General features: G+C 46.6%; 1 protein-coding gene across 1 annotated transcript in view; it reads right to left on the bottom strand.

Annotated features, from left to right (window-relative positions):
* Nucleotides 1-25,823, bottom strand: part of LOC135559289 (E3 ubiquitin-protein ligase HUWE1-like) — an 83,746-nt gene that overhangs the window by 6,466 nt on the left and 51,457 nt on the right. Inside the window, 26 exon segments of the mRNA XM_064993481.1 lie at nucleotides 788-1,008; nucleotides 1,286-1,488; nucleotides 8,381-8,516; nucleotides 9,252-9,408; nucleotides 9,912-10,003; nucleotides 10,229-10,691; nucleotides 10,803-10,898; nucleotides 11,116-11,200; nucleotides 11,281-11,772; nucleotides 11,855-12,039; nucleotides 12,236-12,445; nucleotides 12,668-12,888; nucleotides 13,063-13,187; nucleotides 13,448-13,652; nucleotides 14,169-14,372; nucleotides 15,281-15,487; nucleotides 15,635-15,724; nucleotides 15,961-16,139; nucleotides 16,452-16,680; nucleotides 17,106-17,265; nucleotides 18,526-18,653; nucleotides 18,940-19,041; nucleotides 19,340-19,561; nucleotides 22,520-22,686; nucleotides 24,732-24,914; nucleotides 25,381-25,592. Coding sequence (XP_064849553.1) covers nucleotides 788-1,008; nucleotides 1,286-1,488; nucleotides 8,381-8,516; nucleotides 9,252-9,408; nucleotides 9,912-10,003; nucleotides 10,229-10,691; nucleotides 10,803-10,898; nucleotides 11,116-11,200; nucleotides 11,281-11,772; nucleotides 11,855-12,039; nucleotides 12,236-12,445; nucleotides 12,668-12,888; nucleotides 13,063-13,187; nucleotides 13,448-13,652; nucleotides 14,169-14,372; nucleotides 15,281-15,487; nucleotides 15,635-15,724; nucleotides 15,961-16,139; nucleotides 16,452-16,680; nucleotides 17,106-17,265; nucleotides 18,526-18,653; nucleotides 18,940-19,041; nucleotides 19,340-19,561; nucleotides 22,520-22,686; nucleotides 24,732-24,914; nucleotides 25,381-25,592 — 4,974 coding nt within the window.

The following is a 25,823-nucleotide window of genomic DNA, read 5'->3' as shown; positions in this document are numbered from 1 at the left end:
ACCAGTGGGGCATGCTGATGCTCCATGACATTCTCATAAGGCTACAGACAGACAGAGGGGGACTGGGAGGGAGGGGGCAAAAGCATGAAGCCATGACAGCCAGCCAATACACACATCATCAATTCACATCATACAGTCGAGAGCAGCCAGCACATCCATTCTAGACCTGGGTTCAAATACTATTTGAAATCTTCCAAATACTTTGAGGGTCTGCTCTAGCCTGCCTGCCTGGACTATTCGATTGGTCCAATAAGCCAGGAAAGCTCAGCCAAGCTTAGATATAGTATATAAAATTATTTTTAATAGTATTTAAACAGGACGTCAGAATGCAGTGGATCGTCTCTGTCTGTTTTCAGCTTCTGTCATGCATCATGGATGTTAGGCTGTACTGTAGGCTGATTGTAAATGCAACGACGATGTCAATAGTACTGTCAGTTCACATGCCCGTAGAGTAAGTTCAATATGAATGGAAATGTCAACGATAGCAGTGTGTGAGTGTATGATCAATATGCATGTCATCAGACCTTGGTTAAAATAGTCTTAATTTCTTTCAAATACTTCAGCTACACTTGATTGAGCTTGCCTGATACAATGGCACCAATAAGTTCCAGAAGTGCAACAAAAAAATGGCCTATTTGAAGCCAGGTCTTCAGAATGAGCATGTGGTCGGTATGAGTCATGTAGTCAACAGCAATAATGTGTGAGCGTATGGATCAATATGCACGTTTGCGTTTAGTCATGTTTGCTCAATAGTAGCAGTCAGTGCGATGCGGCCCATCATGCTAACCGTGGCAGCGCTCGCCGTGCCGGGGGCAGCAGCGGGGGCATGAGGGGCGGCCACAGAGGATCCGGAGGTGCTGACGACGACAGAGGCGGAGGGCGGGGGGGCCTGCTGCAGACGGCGTGCCCGCTGCCCCTCTCTCACCATCTGAATGATGGCATCAGCCTCGGCTTCTAGCTGACGGACTGCCGCCTGGATGCTGCTGGCGGAGCCCAGACCGGTAGAGCCTGGACACACAGGAGAAACCAGTTACAGAACACCCAGAGCAGAGATGTGATCCAGACAACATAGAAAGTCTAAAATAGAAACGCTGTCATTCCTGATAATTAGCGAAATCCCATCCCTGTCAGAGAAGGCTCTCAACCGCTCTCGTCTTCCTGGTCATATTAACCAGCTCATAAACAGTTTTGTTCCGGTTCATCTCTTTAAAAGAACAGGCTAAAGCCATTACTATGACTGATTTTGCCCTCTCTGTGTAATGTGTTATTAGTGCACACGTCTCACCAAGTCGTCCGGTCTGCTTGGCCTTCTTGTTGGCGCGGCGCGTGTCCTCACGGAGCTGGATGATGACCTGCAGGACCCGCAGGAAGAACTTCTGGGTGGACGTCTTTGAGGTCAGGGAAGACATGCAGGGCAGCTGCAGCTCCCGTCCGCCCAGCGTACGCTTCTGGGCAGCCACAATCACTACGCTCTCAGAGCCGTCGAACCTGCGCCCCCGTCAGCACGCGAGGACAGGCGACAAGGCAAAGTACTGTCATTATACAGAAACGGAATGGCAGTAGAGCAGTATAGACAAACGCATACAGACACACCAAGGAAAAAGCTGTGGCCTAAATGATCAGACACTGACAGGTGGTTGACTATAAACTTTGAAAAACACAACCATGTTAAAATAAAAAAAGAAATGTTTTCCATTTCAAGCCTTAAACTGTGGGTCTCTCTAATCTCCCAGACTCATCTATTTAAAGTGTCATATTTAGCCAAATCTGAATAGGTCAAGTTGGCACTAGGAGAGAACCACCGATGACTATTCATTACTATGACACTATCATCAGGGGGACATGTACAGGGATAGGGGGCAGTATTAGGAAGTTTGGGTGACTGAGGTGCCCAAAGTAAACTACCTGCTACTCAGGCCCAAAAACTAGGACATGCATATGCATGGAACTATTGGATAGAAAACTCTAAAGCTTCTAAAACTGTTAAAATTATGTCTGAGTATAACAGAACTGATTTGGCAGGCAAAAACCCGAGGAAACATTGTTCTTCTGTTGACCTGCCAGCCAATTCAAAGGTTAAGCTATTGAAAATAAAGACGTCCGCCTCCCAAATTGCAGTTCCTATGGCTTCCACGAGATGTCAACAGTCTTTATACATGGTTTCAGGCTCGTTTTTAGAAAAACCAACAAGGAAAAGTTGTTTATCCTCAGGGATCCCTATGGCAAAGCTAGTCTCATTGCGCGGGTGAACGAGGAAGCGCGCTTCGTTCTTTTCCTTTCCTATTGAAAATAGTTTGCTCCGTATGAAATAATATCTTTAGTTTAGATATTAGAGTACCTAATAATGAATTAGAAACATTGTTTGGACAAACTTTACTGGTAACTTTTGGATCTCCTTATGTCTGCACGGGTGGATTACTGAAATCAATGACGCCTACTAAACAGACTATTTGGGATATAAAGAAGGAATTTATCGAACAAAACGACCATTCATTGTGTTTCCTGGGAGCTTTTGCACAGTACTGAGACATCGTCATTTCCGGTCACAACTTGCAGACTTGTTTACGTGTTGCTGTGCATTTTGTTGACAACCTTACTTTGCTACCTGACAATTTTACGGTTTTTACTTTTAAATTACCATTTATATTTTTAGTTTATCCCTCACTCAACTTTTTTTTCATTCAAGTTTTTCACTCCGGAAGCTTTATCTGGACATGGTTCGTCAGGACTTCCAACAGCCGAAGCTAAGTAGTAACATTAACATGATGCCTTCTAATTGCAGTTGCTGTACTCATAATATACAGGAGAACAATCGCCTTACGGCGAGGATAGCTGTGCTGCCAGCCCAGCTTCAGACGCAATCGTTAGGCAAGGGTAATTTCAGTGTAGGAAAGGATGAGACAGCATTTGTGCCATCAGTAAGTACAGATAGTAGCGTTTGTGCCATCAGTAAGTACAGATAGTAACGTTAGTACAAATCCCCTCGCACGGTCCCCACAGCCGGACAACTTTCTCATGGCTTCTGGAGGGAAATGCTTGTAGGAATGCTCAACCGGTGTCGCTCATTCAGCCGATTTCCCCATTAAGTTTTCCCCATTGAGTCTGAGGCCTAGCCTTCTCTGGTCTCAACTCCTCCCGTTACGGGGTCTGAGATGCCGAAGCTTCCCACCATTAGCTCTGAAAATTGAAAACCCTAGTCATTGGCGACTCAACCTGCAGTATTAAGACTTAAAACTATTCATCCAGCGATCATACACCGTTTACCAGGGGGCAGGGCTACTGACGTTAAGGCTAACCTGAAGAAGGTGCTGGCTAAAGCTAAAACAGGCGAGTGGAGAGAGTATAGAAATATTGTTATCCACGTCGGCAACAACGATGTTAGGATGGAACAGTCAGAGGTCACCAAGCGCAACATAGCTTCAGAATGTAAATCAGCGAGAAAGATGTGTTGGCATCGGGTAATTGTCTCTGGCCCCCTCCCAGTTAGGGGGAGTGATGAGCTTGACAGCAGAGTCTCACAACTCAATTGCTGGTTGAACTGTTTTCTGCCCCTCCCAAAAGATAGAATTTGTCGATAATTGGCCTTCTTTCTGGGACTCAACCACAAACAGGACCAAGCCTGGTCTGCTGAGGAGTGACGGACTCCATCCTAGCTGGAGGGGTGCTCTCATCTTATCTACCAACATAAACAAGGCTCCAACTCCTCTAGCTCCACAATGAAATAGGGTGCAGGCCGTGAAGCAGGCTGTTATCCAGCCACTAGCACAGTCGGTGTAGTCAGCTCAGCTATCCCCATTGAGACTGTCTGGGCCTCTACCTAGGTTGGGCAAAACTAAACATGGTGGTGTTCACCTCAGCAATCTCACTAGAATAAATACTTCAATTCCTGCTATTATTGAAAGAGATCGTGATACCCCATCTCAAAATAGGGCTACTTAATGTTAGATCCCTCACTTCAAAGGCAGTTATAGTCAATGAACTAATCACTGATCATAATCTTGATGTGATTGGCCTGACTGAAACATGGCTTAAGCCTGATGAATTTACTGTGTTAAATGAGGCCTCCTGGTTACACTAGTGACCATATCCCCTGTGCATCCTGCAAAGGCGGAGGTGTTGCTAATATTTATGATAGCAAATAAAAAAAAAAATTAAATGACGTTTGTCTTTTGACCTTCTAGTCATGAAATCTATGCAGCCTACTCAATCACTTTGTATAGCTACTGTTTACAGGCCTCCTGGCCCATATACAGCGTTCCTCACTGAGCTCCCTGAATTCCTATCAGACCTTGTAATCATACAAAAATTAGAATATTATCTGCTATTTTAATATTCACATGGAAAAGTCCACAGACCCACTCCAAAAGGCTTTCGGAGCCATCAACGACTCAGCGGGTTTTGTCAACATGTCTCTGGAACTACTCACTGTCATACTCTGGACCTAGTTTTGTCCCATGGAATAAATGTTGTGGATCTTAATGTTTTCCTCATAATCCTGGACTATCGGACCACTATTTTATTATGTTTGCAATTGCAACAAATAATCTGCTCAGACCCCAACCAAGGAGCATCAAAAGTCCTGCTATAAATTCTGAGACAACCCAAAGATTCCTTGATGCCCTTCCAGACTCCCTCTGCCTACCCAAGGACGTCAGAGGACAGAAATCCATTAACCAACTGATAATAAAAAACAACTAAAAACATGTCATAAGAAACTAGCTCCCAGAAAATTGGAACGGAAATGGCGCCACACCAAACTGGAAGTCTTCCGACAAGCTTGGAAAGACAGTACCGTGCAGTATCGAAGAGCCCTCACTGCTGCTCGATCATCCTATTTTTCCAACTTAATTGAAGAAAATAAGAACAATCCAAAATGTATTTGAAACTGTCGCAAAGCTAACTAAAAAGCAGCCTTCTCCAAGAGAGGATGGCTTTCATTTCAGGAGTAATAAATACATAAACTTTTGAGGAAAAGATCATGATTATTAGAAAGCAAATTACGGACTCCTCTTTAAATCTGCGTATTCCTTCAAAGCTCAGTTGTCCTGAGTCTGCACAACTTTGCCAGGACCTAGGATCAAGAGAGACACTCAAGTGCTTTAGTACTATATCTCTTGAAACAATGATGAAAATAATCATGGCCTCTAAACCGTCAAGCTGCATACTGGACCCTATTCCAACTAAACTACTGAAAGAGTTGCTTCCTGTGCTTGGCCCTCCTATGTTGAACATAATAAACGGTTCTCTATCCACCGGATGTGTACCAAACTCAAAGTGGCAGTAATAAAGCCTCTCTTGAAAAGGCCAAATGATGACCCAGAAAATATGAAAAACTATCTGCCCATATCGAATCTTCCATTCCTCTCTAAATGTTTTGAAAAACTGTTGCGCAGCAACTCGCTGCCTTCCTGAAGACAAACAATGTATACGAAATGCTTCAGTCTGGTTTTAGACCCCATCATAGCACTGAGACTGCACTTGTGAAGGTGGTAAATTACCTGTTAATGGCGTCAGACCAAGGCTCTGCATCTGTCCTCCTGCTCCTAGACCTTAGTGCTGCTTTTGATACCGTCGATCACCACATTCTTTTGGAGGGATTGAAAACCCAAATTGGTCTACACGGACAAGTTCTGGCCTGGTTTAGATCTTATCTGTCGGAAAGATATCAATTTGTCTCTGTGAATGGTTTGTCCTCTGACAAATCAACTGTACATTTCGGTGTTCCTCAAGGTTCCGTTTTAGGACCACTATTGTTTTCACTATATATTTTACCTCTTGTGGGGTGTCATTCGAAAACATAATGTTAACTTTCACTGCTATGCGGATGACACACAGCTGTACATTTCAATGAAACATGGTGAAGCCCAAAATTGCCCTCGCTAGAAGCCTGTGTTTCAGACATAAGGAAGTGGATGGCTGAAAACATTCTACATTTAAACTCGGACAAAACAGAGATGCTTATTCTAAGTCCCAAGAAACAAAGAGATCTTCTGTTGAATCTGACAATCTTGATGGTTGTACAGCCATCTCAAATTAAACTATGAAGGACATCGTCGTTACTCTGGACCCTGATCTCTCTTATGACCAACATATCAAGACTGTTTCAAGGACAGTTTTTTTCCATCTATGTAACTTTGCAAAAGTCAGAAATCTTCTGTCCAAAACTGATGCAGAAAAATGTATCCATGCTTTTGTTACTTCTAGGTTAGACTACTGTAATGCTCTACTTTCCAGCTAAATAAACTTCAGTTAGTGCTAAATACAGCTGCTAGAATCCTGACTAGAACCAAAAAATGTGATCATATTACTCCAGTGCTAGCCTCCTTACACTGGCTGATTTCAACGTTTTACTGCTAACCTACAAAGCATTAATGGGCATGCTCCTACTTATCTCTCTGATTTGGTCCTGCCGTATATACCTCCACGTACGCTACGGTCACAAAACGCAGGCCTCCTAATTGTACCTAGAATTTCTAAGCAAACAGCTGGAGGCAGGGTTTTCTCCTATAGAGCTCCATTTTTATGGAATGGTCTGCCTACCCATGTGAGAGACGCAGACTCGGTCTCAACCTTTTAAGTGTTTACTGAAGACTCATCTCTTCAGTGGATCATATGATTGAGTGTAGTCTGGCCCAGGAGTGTGAAGGTGAATGGAAAGGCTCTGGAGCAACGAACTGCTCTTGCTGTCTCTGCCTGGCAGGTTCCCCTCTCTCCACTGGGATTCTCTGCCTCTAACCCTATTACAGGGGCTGAGTCACTGGCTTACTAGTGCTCTTCCATGCCGTCCCCAGGAGAGTTGCGTCACTTGAGTGGGTTGAGTCACTGATGTGATCTTCCTGTCTGGGTTGGCGCCCCCATTGGGTTGTGCCGTGGCAGAGATCTTTGTGGGCTATACTCGGGCTTGTCTCAGGAAGTTAAATTGGTGGTTGACGATGTCCCTCTAGTGGTGTGGGGGATGTGCTTTAGCAACATGGGTGGGGTTATATCCTACCTGTTTGGCCCTGTCTGGGGGTATCATCGGATGGGGCCAGTGTCTCCTGACCCCTCCTGTCTCAGCCTCCAGTATTTATGCTGCAGTAGTTTGTGTCGGGGGGCTAGGGTCAGTCTGCTTTATCTGGAGGATTTCTCCTGTCTTGTCCGGTGTCCTGTGTGAATTTAAGTATGCTCTCTAATTCTCTCTCTCGGAGGACCTGAGCCCTAGGACCATGCCCCAGGACTACCTGGCATGATGATTCCTTGCTGTCCCCAGTCCAACTGGCCGTGCTGCTGCTCCAGTTTCAACTGTTCTGCCTGCGGCTATGGAACCCTCAACAACTACTGTGATTATTATCATTTGACCATGCTTTGACCATGCTGGTCATTTATGAGCATTTGAACATCTTGGCCATGTTCTGTTATAATCTCCACCCGGCACAGCCAGAAGAGGACTGGCCACCCATCATAGCCTGTTTCTTCCTAGGTTTTGGCCTTTCTAGGGAGTTTTTCCTAGCCACCATGCTTCTACACCGGCATTGCTTGCTGTTTGGGGTTTTAGGCTGGGTTTCTGTACAGCACTTTAAGATATCAGCTGATGTAAGAAGGGCTATATAAATACATTTTATTTGTGATTGCAATCAGAGGAAGATTTTCAAAGGTAAGTGACTTATTTTGTTGCTATTTGGGATTTTGTGACCCCTGTGCTTGTTTGGATAATATGCTGTTGCGGGGCGCTGACCTCAGATAATCGAAAGATGTACTTTCGCCGTAAAGCCTTATTGAAATCCGACGATGCGGTTAGATTGCCAAGATTCTAAGCTAAAGAATCATGTATGACAGTTGTATTATCATGAATGTTTAATATTGAGTTTGTATTTTGAAATTGGAGCTCTGTAATTTCACCGGATGTTGTCGAGGTGGGTCGCTAGCGGAACACCTGCACCAGAAATGTTATTGAGAGAGATAAATGTCAATTTAAACACATAGCTGCCTCAACAGGACACTGTCCTTAATACTGGGCATTTAGTCTCAAGATAATACATCTAATAGAAGCAGTTCTTCCACACAGTCTTCCCTGTCCTAGTATGTAGACCACTTGAGTTAGACACTGAGGCCCTGTTTCCCAGAGACAGATTAAGCTGACTAAAAAGCAATAGAGAAGCCTACCCCTGGACTAAAACTGAAAGTGATTCTTCGTTTAGGTGTGGTCTCAATCTGGATCCAGAAAAACAGCATCTGGTACTTCGGCCTCCCCAGGCCCTCCCTCTTCACCTCCTAGAGCTTGAACCCTAACCCCCCCCCCCCCCCCATCTATCCCCAGACCTAATCACTTTACCTGCTAGAGAGCTGGACCCTAACTCTGACCCATAACCCCCATATGTTGCAAGACTCGCGCTCTCTTCACCTGCTAGAGAGCTTGCCGGCCTTCAGCCTGGCGGAGATGGAGGTGTCCTCGGCAGGGGCGTCAGGTGACTGGGCGTCAGCACGGGCTCTCCTCTGCTGCTCTAGGTTGTACTCCCGCAGCTCGGCCAATAACGTGCCTGGAAGAGGCGAGAGGGGGAGAAGACAGGATAGTAAATTGGTTACATTTTCAATTTATTTACGTAACCTTTATTTTACCAGGGAGTCATTCTGAGACTACCAAGGTCTCCCACAGAGGAGCCCTGAATTACAAAAATGACAAAATACAAATCAAAATGTAAGCAGGAATACAGTCATAAATAACAAAGACATTGATCAATATTAAGGTTCTCAATCAGCTTTTTGAATTGCCCTAAGACCTGGGGTGGTAACTCATGTCTAAAGTCTAATAAATATGTTAGGTACAGTGGGAGTTAAGCAAAATAGCTTTATAAATGAAAACATAGCAATGTATCAACCTACATGATATCAAAAGGCAGCCAACCAACATTCTGGTAGAAAATGCAGTGATTGTAGTTTAGATAGAACCTGGTCAACCATGGGTTTCATAGCATACACAACAGTATCAGCAGCATACAAGCGCAGGTTACATTTGTTTTGTCAATATTATTTAATGTAAACATTTCAGAACCCAGAATTGACCCGTGGGCACCTTTCGTTATGTCCAGAAAACCTAATTTAACACCATTAGTAGATAACTTGAGTTCTACTCAGTGTATTTTTAAACCTTGACCATTACATTGGTTCATAAGTGAAATATTTGTGAAAATGAAACAAATGTAACCATTGGAAGTGTGCGTAGTTTGAATACAAAGCTGAAACGAATGATTTTGTGTATGATGTAGCCTACTAACCAATCTGTTTGCAAAGTGTGTATCCGAGGTGTCTAGCTCCACTCAGCAACAGACGCAGTACGGTGTCTCTGGTGGTTCCGTCTCCTCTGGACAGCTGGAGCAGGATGTTGGCTGCATCCTCCAGACCCTCCTCTGAACACGAGTGACTGGTCAGCACCTGGAGAGGGGTGGGGAAGGGTGTTACTCTAGTCAAAAAAACATGCCTTACCTCAGGACACTTCAACGGATAAATCCCCAAGAAACATAAAGACCAAGAAAGAACAGCACTCGGCGTTGATCTGAATTTACTTTCAGGACCTAGAAACAGGCGTACATTTCAGCATAGGACGCAGGCGTACATAGGACGCCTTCATCAGAGCCTGGCGTAAGAAAAGGTGGGAGGCACTTACATTAGCCTCGCAGGAGAGTCCCACTCGTGTTACTAAAGCCTAGGTGGTGTTCATTATTAACCAAATGGAAGAAAAGACCAACAGGAAGGAGTACTACTGTAGGGACACCACTAGACGTTGCTTTGTAGCCTGCAGCTGAAAGCAGCTGGATGTGTTACACTACGTTTGAACAGTTTCTACGACACCAACAGATACACCTAGCTATGTAGAGAGCTATGAGCCTTCCCAGTTAGGGACCCAGTGTTGTTTTAGAGCGGTTTCTGTCCTGTACCTCAACAGAGAGCTGCAGTTGTTTCTCAGTGAGTCCAGTGGAGGCAAGCTTGGTGTCACTTTCAATACAGAGCACTGTTGCTCGATGCTTCCCTGTTGAGAAAAAACACAATCACATCACACACACATCACAATCATTATAGTTTTCTATTATGGTGCGTTACCCTGTTGCGTTCACAAAGATAAACATTGACACTATTATTGACGGGTAGACAAACCCAAACTCCCCTTGGTGACAAAGTTAATCTCATCTTATCCCACTCCGATAAACTGATGTCAGTGTATTGCCTCTAAAGTGAAGCTGCGGTGCGTTCTCACCGGTTGCGCTGGCTCCAGTAGAGGTGGGTATGGACACTATAGCTGTGGAAGATGAACCCTGAGCTGGAACTACCACCCCGACAGTGGTCCCCTGAGCAGAGGCTGAGGCTGTTGCTGCTGCACTGGTGGCAGTGCCGGGATTGCCAGCTCCGGCGGTGGTAGACTGCGGCGTCGGGTGTCCAGCTGGGACTTCAGTAGCCTTATTATCAGGCAAGGCAATGGAGATGAGGGACAGGAGACGCAGCAGCTTCTCAGTCAGCAGGGAGGAGCGTCGTATCACTGGGTGGGACAGCATATTCATCAGCTGGCCCAGCGGAGAGGCCTCCAGGCTGTACTGAGCCCCCTCGGCCTCCCCTCCTGCACCTAGGGGAACAGTCTTCATGGAGGCCTTGCCTTTCCTCGACACATTCATGTTGTCCAGTTTCACCAGCAGGTCCCAGAAGTCGGTGGAGATGCCCAGGGACTGGGGGGTGATAGCCGTTCCACAAGCACCCCCGCCCAGGGAGTTCTGGGCTGAGGAGGGAGTGGAGCAGGTGTTAGTCTGGGTAGATCTAGAGCCTCCTCCTGCAGTAACGATGGAGGCAGCAGCACACAGACGGGAATCCAGATCAGAGGTGGAGGAGGAGAGCAGGTCCTTACAGCGCTGCTGGGTGAAGTGACTGGGGAACACCTGGCAATAGGAGAATAACACACGAGGTTAATGACCTGGACTAATTGAGAGACATTACATTAACAATTCACTATTTCCATAACATTTTGAAACCCACTTTCAAAGTAAAAAAAAATAGAGTTAAAGACCAAGACTGATACAGATTCCAGACCCACTAACCCTGAGAGGTACCATCATGTTCACCCACCCACCCATCCAGTACTAAACTGTCTCCTACCTTGGCCAGTTGGATAAGAGTATCCAGTACGTGTCGACAGACCACCGGGGCGGCTTGGGGGTGGATGTGTACAGTCGACCCTCCTCCCCCTGCACACGTCACCCCAGCTGTAACCCCCTGTACCCCTCCTCCAAGGGTCCCCCGGACCCTCCTGACGTCCCCCCAGCAGAGTGCCGGTCAGCGTGCTTCCGCCCCGACGCCCGTTGGATCTGGAAAATGTTTGTGCGACAGCCTAGAGCCGCGTCCATAGAAACGGACAGCCAAGAGAGCTGGGAGGAGCTACGAGACTCCACCCTGTTGATCAACTCCAGAGAGGAGGAGGAAGAGGAGGAGGTAGCTGTGGGCGTAGATCCTTTACTCCCTCCGTAACCTCCCTGACCACCGGCAGTCCGCTTGCCTCTGGCATCTTCCAGGCGGGTGGTCTCGACACACACCTCACTCTCGCTGCTGCGCTGCAGGATGGAGAGGAGACTGCGGATGACCCAACCACGCGTCTGGGAGTGGTAGCACAGGTTGCGGAGCACGCGGTGCAGGCGGCTGGTGTTGAGTTTGGGTTCGTCTACGAAGAGGAGGACCAGGAGACAGGACAAGGCCTCGTGGTCCAGGAGCAGACGACCACGCAGACGCAGCAGAGAGTCCACACTTGAACTAGACGGCCTTGGGAGAGGACAGGAGACACGTTAGACGGAACCTTAAGACCACGCCTTCTCCTTAAAACCAACAATCCTGTCCCTCTCACCTGCTGTGGTTGGCCCCTCCTCCCATCTGGAAGGTCCCTCCTCTCTGCACGGCTAGGCGGGTGTACTGTACTCCTCGGTTGCCCCCCAGGCGGCTGGTAAACGCAGGCGACCTCAAGATGGCCGACAGGGCTGAGCTTGAACTATGGCCAAATAGCCTCTCGTGCATCAGCTGTCTCTGGCGAGCCTGTTGATGTCAAATTTACATTCAATGATGAAATAACTGCATAATAAGAAGGGGTTTCTCATGTTTTACATCTAAGCACATGATGTAGCCGAAACAGTCTTTGAGAAATTCTGTTTTTTATCCAATATATTCTACGTGGGTTGGCACAGTTCTGTTACTTGGTGATAGTGTGTAGAAAAACGAATCTTACACTCACCTCCTGCTCGCGGCGCAGCGCGGCTGCCTCGGCGGCGATGTCCGGGGGCATCACTGCCAGCACGCTGTCCTCCATATCTTCCAGGACGGAGCGACGCAGCTCCGAGGGGAGGGTCTGGATGAAGGTGACAGGGTCCAGGGGAGTGTCGCCCTGCGTGGGTTGCTGGGAGAGCTCTCTGCGCTGCTGCTCTGCCCTCTGCTGCGCTAGCACCTGGGGGAGCGAGAGAGACAGGGGTAAGGGAGGGGGAAGAGGCAGGTTCGACAGACTTGGAGGCTTCTAGAACTATACCACTTTAAACCAAAATAAGTTCAACAATATATACAGGCTTTATTGAGAATTCACAGCGTCATCAAAATAATACTTACACAGTTCAGTCCTACATGGCTGGTTAAATAATACGATTTTTAAATAGTCCTATGTTTGGTTCCTCACCTCTTCCTGTATGGCGGGTGGCAGGGCAGCCAGGAACTCAGGGCTGACCTCCGTGACCCCGGGTCCTCCTAGTACTGGTGTGGTGGTGGAGGGGAGGGTGGAGGAGGCAGGAGGTCTTGCCGGGGGTCGGATACCCAGCTGGTTCTGGAGCACCTCACGACGGATGTCCTCTGGAAGAGCAGCCAAGAAGGACGGGTCTACACCCTCTGGTAAACTGATGCCTGGACAGAGAGAGAGGGGTGACTGTAGAAATGTAGAGCTCTACTGTCCATGGAGTGCAATCAGGGCGCCTGATGTGCAACAGGTGAGCAATAAAATCAGCCGCGTTAGAATAGTGTTGGATGCCCACCACTGAGGGAGAGGAACAGATAAACAACCAATGAGACTCATCTTACCTGCCAGTGGGTCCTCATCCTCATTGCTGGTGGATGGGAGTGGCTCCTCCTGGATGGCCTGGGATTGGCTGTTGGCACGATCACTCAGGGGCATGGTCTCTCCAGGGGGGGAGACAGTGGTGGAGCTACAGAGGGAGGGAGAGAAGGAAGGAAGCGAATAGCTTGGCATGAGAAAAATAGTTTTGTTTAGCTCATCTTTCCCTTAGAGCCTCTGATTAGATCACATTGATATAAGCAATATGGAACAGTCGTAGCTCCATGTTACCCTCTGACAAGTGAGGTAGAATGTATCATGTTTGATATAAATCAAAAACTTCTAGAGCTGAAGAAGGGCTAGGATTCAAATTTGGAATGTATCGTTCGTATTGTCTTCTAAAAGCCTCACCCGGTCTCTGCGTCTGTGTGCGTGTCCGTCAGCCCGCTGTCTCCACTCCCAGACAGCTCCTGAGACAGATGGACAGCCTGGGCAGGGTTGGGCTCTTCCTGTGTGGCAGAGGCGGGGCTACTGGTATCCATGGGAGACCCTTCCAATTGTGACACGCCCACCGCTGCAGGCTCAGAGGTCTCCACGATGTCTGGACTCAGGGAGGCTGGTGCGGGCAAGACAGGGGAGGAGAGGACGAGGAAGAGGAGCAAAATGTTGATACAATAAGCACCTCTCTTTATAGGCTGATGACAACATCCTGGGAAAAACAATGTGGTTGCATTTACACCTGCTTTGTTCTGATATGTACACTAACATTTCACTGTGAAGCAATGTGTAGTTAGCCATGGACGGGTACATTTAAAAGAGATTGGTCAACATCATCACTGCAAATACAAGATGTGTGTCCTCACTGCTCATCAAATCACTCTGTGAAAGAGTGAAATGGTCTCAAATGTGCCAACTCGGCAAACCAGTGCTGGGGGCGAGCTAAAACGAACATGCCAATACTTTTTACAGTTCCAAAGCTAGTCAAAGCCTGCCTCCATCCATCATCTCTCCTAATCTCTCACCAATAGGGGGCGCCGGGGACATTTCCATCTGGGATGCCTCAGCTTCACAGTTCAGCCTATCGGATGAAGCCGTCAGGTCAGGAAGACCCGCCCCCGCCAGTGTGGCTAGCGAATTGGCGTGCGACTCGGCCAGGAGCAGATCTGCGATTGGCTGGTGGACCTGCTGGCTGATGGCAGTCTCCAGGGAGACCAGGGCCTGTTCGTGGGGGGCTGGGGTGGTGGGGGTGACCTCTCCTGAAGGGGGCGCGGTGAGGAAGCCTTCTGAGACCCTGGGGGATCCAGACAGGACACCCCACTGCCCTGGGGCTCACCTTCTGAACCAGAGAAAACACACAGAACAGAGGGGACAACTGACAAACAGTTCTGATTTTGAGCAATGGGTTCACTTGATGTCACTGAAGGGAGAACAAACAGAACAGGAAATGAGTCAAACTAACTCAGTAGGGAGCAATAGGTTCACTACTTCAGTTACGGCAGATCCAACAGGTGTGCTAGTACTGTAGCTTTTATCAGGTCAACTGGCTGTGGTATTCAAGCAGAGGTTTGAGGAGTACCGAGTCAGAGAGGTAACAATGACATCAGTGAGATGTTGTTGGGCAGCACTGAGGAAGGCAGTAAGTTGTATAGTTATCTCCCGATACGGGGCGCACTATCCTGATCCCCAACAACAACACAACTTACTACCTCACCACAGCACAGCCATAGAAGGGTTCCAGCCGAACTACAAGCGGACACAAGCACACTACAACATCAATGCATCGTAATATAATATTACGTAATACTGTCACATGAACATGTTTTTCAACCATCAGTTGCAGAGTAACCGCCTTAATCAATCAAATTTTATTGATCAATAAAAACGGCAGTCCCGTTGTTTCCATGGTAATAGTTGGGTCGCCATGGCGTTGCCGTGGGAAAGACAGTAGACTGTATAGTCATCTCCCAGATCTGGTGTGATCCTAAAACTATACAAACTACTACCTCAGCCCACAGCCCGCTAATCTGTCCGTCCGGCCATCTGTCCGCTGGCTTCAGAAGGGTCCAGAGGGTTTGGGTTAGGTCAGGTTAGGCTACTAAATAGCACACTGAAAATTACCAGAACATTATCTGAAAAGAATTCACTTGAGCAAAATTGTTTACACGTTAGAGCTTTAAACTTCGATGAATCCGGTAAAAATCAATATTACAAATAAAGGCATTTGAAAACAAAAAGTGGCAGTACCAGCAGTGGTCTCTCCAGCAGCACCGTTGACCGTCCCCAGTCCTGAGCCCTGTAGACTCTGTTCCCTGGTCTCCTCTCCTCCTGTCCTTCTGTCATTCTGCTTGGCCTCCTCTTCCTCAGCCAGCTGTCTCCGTCTTTTTTCCCTCCTCTCCTCTAGCTCCTCGTCTCTCAGAGTCTCCAGGTGCTGCAGGATAGGTATCTTCACCACTGGAGAGGAGAGTGAGAAATAGAGGGGTGGGGTTAGAGGGGTGAAGTGTACTGCGTTGTGACTGCATGACTCAACAAAAATATGAGAATCAGGGAATACAATAATAACCACTTGTCAGTCCAAAAGCAGACTAGTAGAAGATGTACCTGCGACACAGTCGTGCATGCTCTCAGCATCCAGCACTTTACACTCATCAGTCCATCGGGTTAAGGCAGTGGGGATACTGGACAGAGTGCCTGGAAAGACAGGATACAAACAGAATTACGAGCAATTCAACGAAATGCAAATCAAAGCTTTGACTGGGGCTACTAGCGCAGACTAAGCCCTTACCGTTCCCCACAGAGATCCCTCCTTGTCCTGGACTTACTCTCCAATGAAAGTCATTCCACATCCAGGACTAGGCTTAACGTGGGTCTGGTAAAGCTGCCCCACAGAGCAGCGTGGACTGGTGGACAGTGAGTGAGTGTCCTACCTGCTTGTCCTCCGGTGCTGCTCTGCTCGTGGAAGAAGTCGTCCAGTAGCTCGTCGTCAGATCGGGCGATGATGTGCACGTCCTCGTTGCCCACCAGGAGTCGGGCACGGCCGCGGGACTGCAGTGGCAGAGAGCTAGACAGCTGCAGGATGTCTGCTGCAGCACTGGGACCCAGCAGTCTAGAGGAGAGGGAAGGCACAGGCATATATATATATATATATGATCTTAGTATTCTTTTTAAACAACACCCACCCACATACACAGACATGACCTCCTTAGAAATGGACCTGGGTCAAACATCAATAAAGCAACTAGTGTCAATACTTTGTTTATGAGGTGCGATTGATTTTGCTTGGACTATGAACCTGAGGACTACTCCAAAGATCCCTTTGCACCTGGCAAACTAAATCCAAGGGCAGCCAAAGTATTTGACCGAATCAAGGAAAAGTCCCATTAATGAATCTATTCATTCACTGTTGCATCTGTCTCACCTCTGCAGGATGAGTGGGGGGTTGGGCTGTCTGTTCCCGGGGTAGTGGACGTGTATCGTGTGGCCCGTGTTGGCGGTGAGCTGGCGTAGCGTTCTCTGGCTGCGACCCATGCCTTGCGCTAGACGGTTGTTGGTGCCCGCTCCGCCCAGCGTTAAGGAGCCGTGGTCGGCGTGACGCACCATCAGGGGGTGGGAGCTGGGGATGTTGCCTGGGGAGGGAGGGATGTCAGCTGATGGGAACATGATAAACAGAGAGAACAGTTGCAGACATTAGGGGGACACGTAGTGACACAACCCCGCCATTCTACATAACGTTACATGGTTATCATAATCTAGGCTATATATTAGTATAGCTAATCCAGCTATTGGTAAGGCTGTGTGTCTGTAGTCTTAGTTGTTAAAGAGGAGAGACAAGAAATCTACTTGGTGATATCAGGGCTCGTACTCATAAAGCATCTGCGTAGGAGTGCTGATCTAGGATCAGTTCTGCCTTTCAGATTAAAAGGAATATAATTGACAGGGGGTACTAATCCTAAATTAGCACTCCTACACCAAGAAGCTTTATAAATATGGGCCCAGGCCAATAACATAAATTGCCTTCTAAATCTATCCATATATTAAAAACAAAGATGAATAAAACACCAAGATGACTCACCTGTGGTGGAGAACATGTTGTCAAACTCAATTATTAGATCATCGTCGCGGTCAAACCTCTCGAAACGGATGTGTGGCGCAGCGTTGATGTCTGGGAAATCTTCATCCAGCTCCATCTCCGACCCTTCATCATCGTCATCCTCATCACCTTCTTCATCATCCTGAAAGAGAACATGGAATATTTTTCTTACATTACATAGTGTAAAACTAACTCTAAAAAGTGAATGGAGACCGTTCAAATGGGACCGAGCGGGTTCACAACCAGATCTTCCCTATATTAGCCCATTAACTTCTTGGATATAGGGGGCGCTCTTTTAATTTTGGATAAAAAAAACGTTCACGTTTTAAACAAGATATTTTGTCACAAAAAGATGCTCGACTATGCATATAATTGACAGCTTTGGAAAGAAAACACTGACGTTTCCAAAACTGCAAAGATATTGTCTGTGAGTGCCACAGAACTGATACTACAGGCGAAACCAAGATGAAATTTCAAACAGGAAGTGCCCCAGATTTTGAAGGAGCTGTGGTCCAATGTCTCCTTATATGGCTGTGAATGGGCCAGGAATGAGCTTACACTTTCTGTCGTTTCCCCAAGGTGTCTGCAGCATTGTGACGTATTTGTAGGCATATCATTGGAAGATTGACCATTTTACACTACATCTACCAGGTGCTCGCTTGGTGTCCTCCGTCGCAATTATTGCGTAATCTCCAGCTGCGTGTATTTTTCCGTTTGCTTCCGAGGAGAAACCCAACTGCCACGAATGATTTATCATCGAATAGATATGTGAAAAACACCTTGAGGTTTGATTCTAAACAACGTTTGCCATGTTTGTCGATATTATGGAATTAATTTGGAAAAAAGTTTGGCGTTGTAATGACTGAATTTTAGTTTTTTTTTCTTAGCCAAACGTGATGAACAAAACAGAGCGATTTCTCCTACACAAATAATCTTTTTGGAGAAAATTAACATTTGCTATCTAACTGAGAGTCTCCTCATTGAAAACATCCGAAGTTCTTCAAAGGTAAATGATTTTATTTGAATGCTTTTCTGGTTTTTGTGAAAATGTTGCCTGCTGAATGCTAGGCTTAATGCTATGCTAGCTATAAATACTCTTACACAAATGCTTGTGTAGCTATGGTTGAAAAGCATATTTTGAAAATCTGAGATGACAGTGTTGTTAACTAAAGGCTAAGCTTGTGAGTGAATATATTTATTTCATTTCACTTGTGATTTTCATGAATAGTTAACGTTGCATTATGGTAATGAGCTTGAGGCTATGATTACGCTCCCGGATACGGGATTGCTCGACGCTAGAGGTTAAGCCGGAGCCAATGCAACTCCTCAGGTCTCAAAAAAAGGTTACTTTCAAGTATGGTTATTTGTTACACAAACCCCAAAAACACTCCTTTTTCCTCACCTGGTCCTCCTCCTCTTCCTCTTCTTCCTCCTCCTCTTCATCTTGGCTGTCTTCATCATCATTGCTGCCGCTGGAGTCTTCCTCCTGCGTGTGCTCCTCATCCTCAGGCTCCAGGATGTTCATAGAGTCTACGTTAGGAAAAGACGGACAGTTGGAGGGTTTGATGGAGGACAGTGAAGGAGTTGGATGGTGAGATAGAGAGACAGTAAAGGACAGATGGAGTGAGACCCAACACACTTCGACCCTTTTCACACTAATAAACCCATAGTACTGAAAATAACAAATGAAATAGTACTGTAATGTATCTTTATGACAGATCCGAGCCAAGTTGTACTGTGCTGGCCTGGTTACACATCCACCATAACTGTCGGAATCATGGAGAGGACAACGTGAAAAGAAACCATCAGCACCGACCTTCTCTGTTGGTCTGTAGAGTAGAAGCCTGACTGATATTGGATGGCGCCTCATCCATCAACACGTCCTCCTGTGATTCGTCCTCACCGCTACCACGCCCCACTGAATGACAGAACAACAGATAACAAAATATAAAAAAATAACCCATCAAGACTGTATTGTATGTGCCCGCACCTTTCAATTGACATCATCCCATCAGTCTGATGAGCCCAGTGGTGTATTCAGAGGGGTGAAACGTTAACAGTATTTCCAATAGAGATGTATGCAAAAGAGTAGAACATTTGCCCAATTCTGCACGACAGACAATCAGCTATTCTACCCCCAAAAAATGCATACCTTAAGGTTTTGTAACGTTTCACCCTTCTGAACAGAGTCCTGGACAGCAGGCTGCTTTGCTTACCGATAATGGAGCTGTTGACGGCGCCGGCATCTCTCTCCAACAGCTCGTCGATCAGATCCACCAGCTCGTTCTCTACCTGCATGGCTGTGGTGCTGAGCACCTCCGGCTGTCCAGCGATGACCACTGTGTCTCCCTCCGTCTCTCCATCCATCAGGTCACTGTCTGTCCCTTGGACCCTGTGACTGCCCTCAACCAGAGTCCCCTCAACCTCACCCGAGTCACCTGCAACGAACATGACAGTAAGATGAATGGAACGATAAGCCTAGAAGAGTCCAAATTAGGCTTTTCCATTTCCCTTTGCTTCTGTTGTGTACGTGATTGTGTGTAGTGTGAACATATTTGTTAGTACATGTGTATGTGTGTTTATGAGTGAGAACATGTGTCTGTGTGTATGTTAATGCAAGGATTAGTACATTGCTAAACATGACCACTTTGTTGACCTGATAGCCAGCAAGGTGAGAAAAGTAATGTCACCAACAGCACACATGCATAAACATTCTTGTGTAAGTGGAAGCTGGTTTGAGGGTTATGATTGTGTGTTTTCCCCTGTGCCAAATATTGTTGTGGGGAAAGGCCAGGGGGAGGTGCTCATTTTGGAAGTGGGCTGCTCATTGGACGGCTACATCGAACAGGCCTTGGCTGAGAAGCCGCTTCAGTACCAGCACCCCGTGCCAGCTGGTAGTGCTGATATTTGGCCGTCTCGGCCATGTACACAGGCTTGCAGGGAGTGGCCTCCAGATTGAGGGACTGACAAAAACGAGGGCAAAGCAATTGGCTAGGTACTGCTCCGTTTCAGCTGCCGTGGGCAGCCTAGCTGTTTGGGAGAAGGGGGTGCTTGCTGTACCCTTGCGTACCATGAATACAGGGACCTTTGAAATGTTTGGATCCTTTTTTTTGGTGGATTCAAATAAAGTATTGAAAAATGTGTGTGAGTGTGATTCTATATAAGTACATGAACACCCGCTTGTTGAACATCTCATTCCAAATCAAGGGCATTAATATGGAGTTGGTCCCAACTTTGCTGCTATAACAGCCTCCACTCTTTTGGGAAAGCTTTCCACTAGATGTTGGAACATTGCTGTGGGGACTTGCTTCCATTCAGCCACAAGAGCATTAGTGAGGTCGGACACAGATGCTGGGGGATTAGGCCTGACTCGCAGTCTGCGATCAAATTCATCCCAAAGATGTTTGATGGGGTTGAGGTCAGGGCTCTGTGCATGGTAGTTAAGTTCTTCCAAACCATATCTGTATGGACCTCACTTTGTGCCTGGGGGCATTGTCATGCTGAACCAAGATTGCCTTCCCCAAACTGTTGCCACAAAGTTGGAAGCACAGAATCGTCTAGAATGTCATTGTATAACATTAAGATTTCCCTTCACTGGAAATAAGGGGCCCGAACCATGAAAACAGCCACAGACCATTATTCCTTCTCCACCAAACTTGACAACTGGCTCTAATGAGGACTGCCACAGGAAAGGAAGACTCAGAGTTACCTCTGCTGCAGAGGATATGTTCATTAGAGTTACCAGCCTCAGAAATTGCAGCCCAAATAAATGCTTCACAGAGTTCAATAACAGACACATCTCAACTATTCAGAAGAGACTGTGTGAATCAGGCCTTCATGGTTGAATTGCTGCAAAGAAACCACTACTGAAGGACACCAATAAGAAGAATAGACTTGTTTGGGCCAAGAAACACAAGCAATGAACAATAAACCGGTGGCAATCTGTCCTTTGGTCTGATGAATCCAAATGAGATTTTTGGTTCCAACCACTGTGTCTTTGTGAGACGCAGAGTAGATGAACGGATGATCTCTGCATGTGTGGTTCCCACAGTGAAGCATGGAGGTGGTGGTGTGATGGTGCTTTGATGCGGACAATGTCTGTGATCCATTTAGAATTCAAAACTTCCTCTCACTGTCAACAGCGTTTATTTCCAGCAAACTTAACATATGTTCATACAAATATTTAGACAAGATTCAACAACTTGGACATAAACTGAACAATTTCCACAGACATGAGACTAACAGCCCTCATCCTCCGATCCAAAAGGTCCCAGACTTGCTCAATGAGATTGAGATCCGGGCTCTTCGCTGGTCATGGCAGAACACTGGCATTCCTGTCTTGCAGGAAATCACACACAAAACAAGCAGTATGGCTGGTGGCATTGTCATGCTGGAGAGTCATGCCAGGATGAGCCTGCAGGAAGGGTACCACATGAGGCAGAAGGATGCACAGCATTGAGATTGCCTGCAATGACAACAAGCTCAGTCCAATGATGCTGTGACACACCGCCCCAGACCATGACGACCCTCCACCTCCAAAATCGAGCCCTCTCCAGATTACATGTCTTGGTGTAACGCTCATTCATTTGACGATAAACGCGAATACGATGGTGAGACAAAACCGTAACTAGTCAGTGAAGAGCACTTTTTGCCAGTCCTGTCTGGTCCAGCGACGTTGGGTTAGTGCCCATAGGCAACGTTGTTGCCGGTGATGTCTGGTGAGAACCTGCCTTACAACAGGCCTTCAAGCCCCCAGCCTCTCTCAGTCTATTGTGGACAGTCTGAGCACTGATGAAGGGATTGGGCATTCTTGGTGTAACTCAGGCAGTTGTTGATGCCATCCTGTACCTGTCCCGCAGGTGTGATGTTCGAATGTACCGATCCTGTGCAGGTGTTACACGTGGTCTGCCATTGGCGAGGATGATCAGCTGCTGTCCTGTCTCCCTGTAGGGCTGTCTTAGGCGTCTCAAAGTACGGACATTGCAATTTCTTGCCCTGGCCACATCTGCAGTCCTCATGCCTCCTTGCAGCATGCCCAAGGCATGTTCACACAGATGAGCAGGGACCCAGGGCATCTTTCTTTTGGTGTTTTTCAGAGTCAGTAGAAAGGCCTCTTTAGTGTCCTAAGTTTTCATAACTGTGACCTTAATTGCCTACCGTCTATAAGCTGTTAGTGTCTTAATGACCACTCCACAAGTGCATGTTCATATTTTTTTTTACTGTTCATTGAACAAGCATGGGAAACCGTGTTTAAATCCTTTACAATGAAGGTCTGTGAAGTTATTTGGATTTTTATGAATTATCTTTGAAAGACAGGGTCCTGAAAAAAGGACGTTTCTTTTTTTTTGCTGAGTTCAGACAGACAGACAGACAGACAGATCGATCACCTGTGGTACCTTGTGTGTTGCTGTTTGAGTCCCTGGCGGCTCCCACAGTGTCGTGCTCAGCCTTGTTCTTGCTGGATCCCCCCTTCCCTCCAAACAGGCTACTGGGCTGGTTGACGATACGGGACAGAGTCTCCAGGGGTTTCAGAGCTGCATTCACCGTGTTGGCCATGTTAGGACTGAGATAAGAGAAGAAATCAATGAGAAAATATGCAGAAATCATTCAGCGATTTGATCATCGGCGACAAGTTGATAAAATTATGCAAATTTGAGACTGCAATGACCAATGGGGCGGGGGAGAAGCTCTCACTAGCCATCTGTGGCTAGACAGGCTTTTTTATATATTTTTTGGGAAGAAACACCCACAGGGAGATTTAACTGATGCCTTACTATAAATGTAGTAATTAGGGCTGTTGTGGTGACTGCCACACTGACAGTAAAATTCCACATGACCATTGAGTCAAGGTAATCTCCTCCTATTCTGCGCTCTGTAGGCCTACATGAATGGCACTGACAAGTTGCTAGTACCCAACTCACGAACGGACACCAGGCCATCATTATAAAAAAGCATTGACTTACCTGATTAAATAAAAGAGGTGACTTAACGTTGCACCAGAGCTACTAAGCATGTGTGCAGAACAGCACAATAATTAAACTCATGTCTTACCTTTTTATTGTTAATGAATCCAATGGGACACGTGATAACTAGAGTATCCTTAACTTGCATCGAAAAAGTGAATCAATTTCTGAGTCACGCTTGTAATGTCGTCAGTAGGCTACAGTAATCTATGCTCTGGGGGGGGGGGGGGCTACACGGGCCTACACGCACTGGCAAAGACTCATGTGGCAAGCAGACACTGGAATAACTGAGTGACAGAGCTTTTTTGTGTGGGACTGGAAGAAAATGCCCGGAACTTTAAAAAAAAAAAATCCGGTTCCATACTTTTAAAGTTAGTTATTTTCCGGAACAGATTCCCTTTGTTCCTCAAATAATGTTTTCTTTTCAGGTTCTGTTCTGTTCCCTAAACTGGTTCCAACCCCTGCTCAGCACTCGATTGTCCATCTAAAATCACTAACAAATGCAAATGAAATTGAAAATCACAAACACTTCATGTTTGCATTTCAATAATCTGAATGAGGATAAATGGTGATGGGGTAAGAGGTTGTTTCGAAACGGACCTGGGGTTTTCCCAGCCGGATACAACATGAACAAATACATTTTTAAAACAGAGATCCGGTCGGGTCCAACACCCGGTTGTATTTGTACTTTATTAACCAGAACGGAGAAAGGGAGAGTGAACAACAGCGCCTGTACGGTGCTAGTGATCAGGGGAAGGGCTTTGCAGGGTGTCTCCTCACTGCGAGTGACACAGGAGCAGGAATAGAAACAGAGAGACGGCAAGCACTGTTAAGTCACGTTAGTAGACTAACTTTTTGCTAGTTATTTCTCATCCCATCCGGTTACATAGTACCCTGCTTGACTGCACCAAAACTTGAGAAGCTAGTCAAGCTAGCTAGCTAGGATAATGGAGGCTAGCCTACATAACATTACTGCACTTCTACCCAACCAACAGCTAAAAGCAACAACTCCGTTCGGATTATAAATAGCAGCCCACCGGTTGGCTTTTGGTTGTTGTAATCTTCTCATTTAATACTGTCATTTTAATTCCATCTTCCATTGATTAGATCATTCCTCCGTGCTTGCCAAACAAGCTGCCATGCAATGTTCTCTCTCTCTCTATCGGTGGGAGGAGCAAGGAACAGAACACATGCCTTTTTTGTAACTTTTTCCAAATAATTAGTCACATGCAGCTTATATGTTTTGATTTCAAAGACATTAAGGTTTGTAGGCCTATCACAAGTAAAGTTACCAAAGTCTATACTTCAAATTATCACTTTCACCCGCAACACAGAATAGCCCGCTCCATGTGCGCACTGCAATTGTTTGAGAATAATAACCTTTTCTTATATGTCACTCCTCCTCAGAGAGGCTGAATGTGACTCCTCAGAGAGAGGCTGAATGTGACTCCTCAGAGAGAGGCTGAATGTGACTCCTCAGAGAGAGGCTGAATGTGACTCCTCAGAGAGAGGCTGAATGTGACTCCTCAGAGAGAGGCTGAATGTGACTCCTCAGAGAGAGGCTGAATGTGACTCCTCAGAGAGGCTGAATGTGAATCCTCCGTGAGAGGGTGAGCAGTGCGTTTGAGATCAGAGGTGTGTGTACCTGGACAGGTCGAGGCTGTGTGGTACTCTAGCCAGGTCGTTAACCAATCCCTTCTTGAGGAAGAGACGTATGATGTTGTTCATGCCGTTGTGCTGCGTTTTGGCTGCCGCCGTGCTGTAGAAACTAGAGGTGGATGGACACGACTCCATGATGGTGCTGATGATACACATCACTGCCTGGAGCCTGGGGAGGTCAGTAAATCTTTATTAGAAACTGCATAATAAAGTTGAAGCATTAACTGGCTCTGATGGCTATATTACTCAGTACACCACAGTGATATCTATTAGGGTTGGGCTGTATACAGATGTTCATACCGTCATACCGTTTCTGTACCATACCCGGGTATACGGTATTACCAGAAGATTACACAAGAGGCACTATTTCTAAATCGATATGAAAAAAAAAATGTACGCACAAAACAATTTTGGGCAACAGAGATCTTGATCCAGGAGGGGATTGATCGTCTCTGCTGTAGCCACTTAGATAGCAAGTTAGCAAACCAAATGCATAGCTAGAGCTCTGACCTGGACATCATTTATTTGACACGTCTTAAGACTTCTTACAGTTATCCTTAACTGATCTTTATAAGCAGTGGCATAGCACGCACCGCCGCAAGGTTGACACACACACCCAATTCTCTCTCACACACCTGGCGTGTTTCTCCGTGCCCTCTGCCATGGCCAGCGCCCGGCTGAGTGCGGCCTTCACCTCGTTGACCAGAGCCACCTGTGCGTCGGTGCCTGTGCCGGCGGCTGCCAAGCTGGCCAGGAAGAGACGTGCCAGGGCAGGGGTGTCCTTATCCTCAGAGCTCTGGGTGTGGGGCAACAGGTGGTCCAGCACAAAGGCTAAGACACTACAGTCCTGTAGGGGGAGAGAGAGAAAACAAAGCTAGTCAGGAGGACAAGTATTATACCCAACAAATATAGAATGGTGCAGCATAGGGAGAGAGAACAGTAGAGTTGGACCCCTGGGTGGTCCAGCACAAAGGCCATGAGAGGACTAGAGTCAGGACAATACTGAGGAAATTATTGGACAAACTTACACATAATGCCAGTCAGCATGACAGCCTTTGATCAAAGCTCAATGTTAAAT

This window comes from Oncorhynchus masou, chromosome 18 (genome assembly GCF_036934945.1).
Source record: "Oncorhynchus masou masou isolate Uvic2021 chromosome 18, UVic_Omas_1.1, whole genome shotgun sequence".
Lineage (NCBI taxonomy): Eukaryota > Metazoa > Chordata > Actinopteri > Salmoniformes > Salmonidae > Oncorhynchus > Oncorhynchus masou.
The sequence above is the reverse complement of the archived record's forward strand: the minus strand, read 5'-3'. Positions and strand labels throughout refer to the sequence as shown.